The 6,501-nt window shown below is 34.9% G+C and overlaps 1 protein-coding gene across 1 annotated transcript; it reads right to left on the bottom strand.

Annotated features, from left to right (window-relative positions):
- Positions 1,457-6,236, bottom strand: LOC107625039 (U-box domain-containing protein 3). The gene is made up of 5 exons (XM_016327568.2): positions 5,975-6,236; positions 4,766-5,046; positions 4,526-4,642; positions 2,446-4,302; positions 1,457-1,925 (listed from the first exon to the last, which is right to left on the bottom strand). The coding sequence occupies exons 1-5, from the start codon at positions 5,982-5,984 to the stop codon at positions 1,860-1,862; spliced, it is 2,331 nt and encodes a 776-aa protein (XP_016183054.1). The 5' UTR covers positions 5,985-6,236; the 3' UTR covers positions 1,457-1,859.

Raw genomic sequence — 6,501 nt, 5'->3', positions numbered from 1 at the left:
ATAATTCTAAAAAATTTTTTAGAAATTAAAAATTTGTTAAGAACTAAAATATTTAATCTAAAATTTTCTGAAAACTAATTCAGATATTTATTTAAAAGAAAAAAAAAAGCCGTTAGACTTCTAAATCAAACTTTAGAATGGTGTAAATTTAGAGGAAGTAAGAATATTATTCCTCCTTCAAAACATGCTGGCCTATTACATATATATACTCTTTTCTTTCTTTCTTTTCTTTGTAGAGTCATAAACATTCATTCTTTTACTAGAGGCAATTTTATTGGAAGATTAGGAAATAGTGTACCACTGAAACTCCTTTAAGAAGCAACATCCAAACCCACTCTGTATAACACAAGAATCTTTGTTGTACATACACGTCACTTTGACCAAGTTAATAGTGTAAGGTGAACCTACCCATTCACATGAGGTGAAGGTGAACCATGCAAAATTGGACCACATAAATAAACCATACCCCCTATAATTAATGTCTCTTTTATCATTTTCTTTCCCCTAATTATTTTTCTTTTTTTGGTCATGTTTCCCCTAGTTATGTTTTTTTTCTTGGTAAAGTCCCCTAATTGTTCAAATCATCACCATAAAATATCCTCTCAAACAAAGGATGGTAAGCCCAATTATGTTATTTTCTACTCATGGCTATAAGGCCCAAGATTTGTCAACTTATGTATATAATTTTATTTATCTATATGGTCATGGAGATATCAATGATAACGTAACTGTTGATTTTAATTATAAAATATATATATATATATTTTATAATTAAAATCAACAGTTAAAATTATTAAAATACTAGTATTTCATAAACATTTGAAATACCATTCACTTTTAGGTTTTTGAGGTAATTGCCTTTCTTGCTTTTACTTTTGGTTTTTAAGAATATCCATCACCAAATTGAATGACTAATTCTTTTGTTGTGGACCATCCAATTAAGGGCAAATAGAATTAGTTAAAAGACCAAGTAATAAGTCACTAGACCAAAGTTTCAAGGTTTAAATGTAACGTTAGCAATAGAATTAGTGTATGAATAAACACTAGCATTCCTAATAATCTACCATTTTAATGATTAAATATATAAAATTGTAACAAGTGTGAAATAAGTCAAAGATGACATTCTAACTAAGAGATCTTAAGATTTAGGGTCTTATAAATAGCTAAAAACCTTTTTTATTGAGATAATGATGACAAATGTTTTAGAAATAAAAATTTGTAGAACAAACTCTTTTCCAGTCCCATTATATATAACAGAAGAAAATAATAAATTACTGATTTCTTGTATACCCAAAAAAAAAGATATTTTTCTTAAATTATTTTACTTAGTAAGTGTTCTACATCACATTTTGCCCAAATACAAAATGAGTTTAATATTACCAATAACTTTTTTTTCCCCTTAAAATAGAAGGAAATTATGAAAAATTCTAAGATATCACAATACAAGGTACAACAATTTAATGTAGCATATCACAAGAATCTATAGTATATATACAAAAATATGTACACACATCTGTTATGATCTAGAGTAGAATAGTGTCATAGATTACATCTTCAAAGCTAAAATCTTGAGAGAAAAAGTACCCTAACCTCCTCCTAAGAAAAACTCCCAAATATTAGAAAGAAAATTAAAGCCCTTAATTATAAAAGGGGGAAAAATAATAACAAAAAATGATAAGCCACCCAAGAGAAGAGAAAATAGCTTCACAAATGATACATTCAAAAATTGAGAAAAAGAGAATGCAATCAAAGAAGTCCTAGAGTCCTCAACAACAGCTATGGGGGGAACATGATCATCACAGATCAATTAAGCCAATAAAAATGGGGTAATGAGATTTGAAATAACCAAAAATTTGCCATCACGATTTTCCTTTCGCGGCAGCTCCTTCGCGCTGATTGCGAAAATGACTGAGAAGTTGTTGTGCCTGCGTGAATGCAACCAACATATTAGCATCTTTTCTTGCACATTTTGAACTATGCTCATGACATTGTTTGTTATGATAATGAGAACTTAAGACACCATTTTTAAGGTTTCTATTTTATTACCTTTAGGAGAAGTGTTCACTTTTAGGAAGCTCCTCTAAAGTGAGAAAGTTGATAAAGTGAAAAAGTGAGACTCGAATCATCCTTAAATCAAGATAGTGAGGCTCACAAATAATATATAAAAATTACAAATTCAATGGTGATCAGGCCTTCACTTTCTCACTTCACCAATCTCCTTACCGTAGAGCATATAATGGAAAGATTTGCGCAATTAGTTTCAACAAGATGAGTATAGGACATGGAGATCTAAAAGAAGATCCATAGCAGGCACTATAGGACAAGTCTTAGTTTGTTTTGTTTCCAACAAATGCGTGGATAATTATGATTCGCCCCATGGTTTCGAGTTTAGATAATGAAAATGCATGCATCATTAATGTTGAGTTGAGTGGGATAATTTCATACCTTTTCCTTGGCTCTCGGCGTACCGGATTGAGATAATGCAACTAGGGAAGGTACAGCTCCTTCTTGCAAAACAAGAATACAAAACTTGGTACTATGAAGGCATAACTGTAACAGAACAGAAGCAGCATTCTCCTTTCCCCTATGTGAACCTGTTTCAACAATTTCAACTAATAAGGGGATGCCTCCTTCCCTTGCGATTTCTATCCGGCCCTCTGGAATTGTTGACAGGTTTGACAGAAGTGCAACAGCCTTGTCAACCATTCCATCGGCAGACTCCATCATCCGAACCAGAAACTTCACAGCTCCAGCTTGAACTATTCGAGCTTTGTTATCATGAAATATTGACAAGTTAAATAACGCAGTAGCAGCATCCTTTTTCCCTCTAAGAGTTCCCCAGGCAAGAAGATCCACCAAGGCTTTAACTGCGCCGGATCGGCCGATTTTTTCTTTGTTGTTTTCTATTACAGAGAGGCTGAATAGTGCCGCCGCAGAATTTGCCTTGGCACCATCATTTCCTGTCTTCAAAACATGGATAAGAGGTTCTATGGCTCCAGCTTCCATAATCATAGTCTTGTTATCTTCATTGATTGACAAATTTAACAGAGCTGTCACAGCATGCTCTTGTGTTATCTTCATGTCCGAATACAGAAGCGAAAGTAAAGGCTCAACAGCCCCACACCGCCCCACAATAATTCGGTTTTCAATGTCATTCTTTGTAAGAAGCCTCAATTCTTCCGCAGCCATGGTTTGCACTTCAACTGATTGGCTGCGAAGTTCTTCGATCAACTTATTAACATGAGATGAAGTGGCCACTTCACCGGCCCCCGAGTTCAATATAGGATGTGAATCAACTCTTGAATCATTTTGCTTAGCACTAGTATTAATGTTATTATTGTTCATAACAATATTACCATTTCTCGTCCCTTGGATTCTCGATGCAGGACTTTGTTTGTTCCCAACAACACTGTCAACATTTTGCGGCTTATCGGATATTCCGGACGCCTGTCCTGAAACTGGAAGTATGCAATCAGTACTAGATATTGAACTTGAAAATGATGATTCACTTCTGCTGTGAACATCGGATGATTGCTGATCACATCTTTCCACTGTTCCGCTCCGGCATCCATTATACTCTTCACTTGATCTGACAAAATTATCACCATTTGGTTTCTCATTTCCATTTCCATTTTGAAGAGATGACCTTGAGATGGAATCAATATTCATAGACTTGAAACCACATTTATTAGCTAAATCATGAGGCAATGAATGATCTGCAGGGGTTGTGATACAAGAGGATTTATCGAGCAGCGAGTTACTACAAAGCTTGACACTGTTTTCCTGACACCAATTTGCAATCATAGCTTTGACAGTATAATTGGCAGTAAGATTCATATGATTGAGCTTCTGACGAGTCTTGGGACAAACATTTAGCCCGTTATCTAGCCACTTTTGGATTGATTGCCTGTCATATGTTTGACCCGAAGCCACAATAACAGGATCCATCATGAGTTCCAATGATAAAGGGCAGCGGAAGTATGGAGGGATTGAGAGACCAGTTTTGACTTCAAGGGACTCAGTTCTCATTACATAATCGCGTAAATTGCGGACAAGATTCACAATTTCATTAATTTCATCCAAGTCCCCTTTCATTTTATTGACTTCAGCATTCAACCTTTCCTTTTCCACGACGATACTTTCTTTCAAGAGCTCCTCGTTTGATGTCAATTTTAGTAACTCGGCAATTTCCTTCAGAAGCTCGTTGGAAGGTTGAACATTATCTCTCTGGTTTCTTAGTGCTTCTTCTATATAAACCATTGCTGTTTCCTTCTTGAGACACTGAAGTTCCTGGATATAGTTCTGAAAAGGTTGCTCGAAATTAGGCTCGTACTTGTATCAATCAACAAGACAGGAAGAACCAAAAAATAATGATAGAAAAAAGAGACAATGGCTATTCCAGCCAAATACACGATTTCTTTCGAGAAAATAAGATCCTACTATGTTTGGGAGGAGTATGCAAATCAACTAGAAACAATCTTATCAAATACAAATCCAAAGATGTAACATCAAACACTGAACATACCTGAAGATTAGCCAAAACCGAAGCAGATGGAGGTGACTGTAGGGATCTAACTATCATGTGACATATGTCAAGTGATGTGCTCTGCAACTTAATCAACAATGTGCTGCTTTGAATAACCTGAAAACAGAAGAATCCGAAGCAAGCAGTTAAGAGGAATTAGCAGTTCACAACAAGAGGCATAAGATCATATGCTAGTTCGGAACATAAGTTATGACTACAAGAATATAACCCTTCACTTACACTAAGAATCTTGCTCATCTTTGGACCCCATTTTTCGATGAAGTCTCTAGCTTCATTGATCCGCACATCCAATTCTTCACACTCTTTAGACATATTTTGGTGAAATGGGAGTTTGTAGTCCATTACATCATCAAGCACTGGCTTCAGTCGCTTTAACACCCCGACCATATTATGACAGATCTTCTGAAAAGGCGCAGGCTTCACGATTTGGCAAGAGACCAGATGAAGGAATCGAGATATGCTGTTGATTAGACATTTCACTGAAGTTGTATCTGTTTGACCTGCTTATGTGAAATCATACAACAAAATGTCAGACAAACAAGAAAGGAATTGCCTCATCATATAAGACGCCATGTGGTGACCTATAACATGAAGGGGAGCCTGGGAGCAACTGTTGAGTTGTCTCTGTGTGACCTCAAGATCACGGATTCAAGCTGTGAAAACAGCCACTGATGTAATTATCAGGTTAGGCATCATATGCTTCACACCCTTTGGGTGAGGCACATCCCCGGACCGTTAACGTGAGATGCTTGTGCAGCAGGTTGCCTTTTTTTATTGACCACAACATATTCCAATGGATGAAAGACTCCAATACTGAATAACATTCTAATCTAACTACAAAACACATGTCTCTCACCATCCAAAAACACAAATCATGACTAGCTAATAATTCCAATACATAAGCATATGTCCGAATCTCAAGCTCAAAACAGACATCATAGTATTCATACACATGTTTTGATGAAACCAACATCAACCAAAAGCAAATTATAGAAATTGGAAAGAAAGCAGAAAGCCAACTGATGAACCTAATTCAACTTTTCAACTCAAATGCATTTCTTCATCTTCAATGAACCATGTAAGTAAAATCATTCCATATTTGCCCTCTCTTCTTGACAACTTCACCTCATTTTAGTATTTTACATTCCACCGACCAAAATGGAAACTATGAATCATTCATTATTCATTTCATTAAAACCAAATTAACTAACAGCAAAAGCTACAAACTGTTGTTTGACATTTTCAGCAAACATTTCCACACAGAGTTCATATTTTTGTTGAAAATGACAGAAGTACTTGGATCCCTTAAAAACTCAACAACACAGGAAAAGGGTACTAATAAATCCTCATAAAATGAAAAAACAAATTAAAAAGATTCCATTTTTGGAACAGAAAGAGGAAATTTTCGGATCACTGCAAAATGCATACCTATATGCATGGTTCTGAAGCTCAAAAATGGAAAAGGGGAATGAAGAACACACAGATCCTGATCAAACTTCAAACCATGTGAGAAAGAACAGAAGCTTCCAAGACTATGATGTGATTCATCAATGGCTGTTCAATGAAAAGGGCATTTTTTTCCCTTCAAACTTCGTCTTCATTCATTCATTCATTCATTTCATTCCCAACAAATGCTGTGTGGAAAGCCTGAGAGAAAGGAAGAGGGACCAACAACAGCAACAACTCCAACAAGAAGGGATTTATTTTATTTATTTATTTTTTTTTTTTGAAAAAATTATTGAATAATGAAAAAAAAAATTAAAAGGGTTAATGAGGTGGGTCCTTAATGTTATACATAGATAGCTAGATACTGTAGAAAGATTTGTCGTTTTTTCCTTAAAAAAATGGAAAAATAAAAATAAAACATAAGAAAATAATTATGGATGTAAGGTCTATTTTTGATAATTGAAATTAAATGAATAGTCAATTTTGCTTTTTGAATTTAAATCCCTAAC

Source organism: Arachis ipaensis, chromosome B02 (assembly GCF_000816755.2).
Source record: "Arachis ipaensis cultivar K30076 chromosome B02, Araip1.1, whole genome shotgun sequence".
Lineage (NCBI taxonomy): Eukaryota > Viridiplantae > Streptophyta > Magnoliopsida > Fabales > Fabaceae > Arachis > Arachis ipaensis.
The sequence above is the reverse complement of the archived record's forward strand: the minus strand, read 5'-3'. Positions and strand labels throughout refer to the sequence as shown.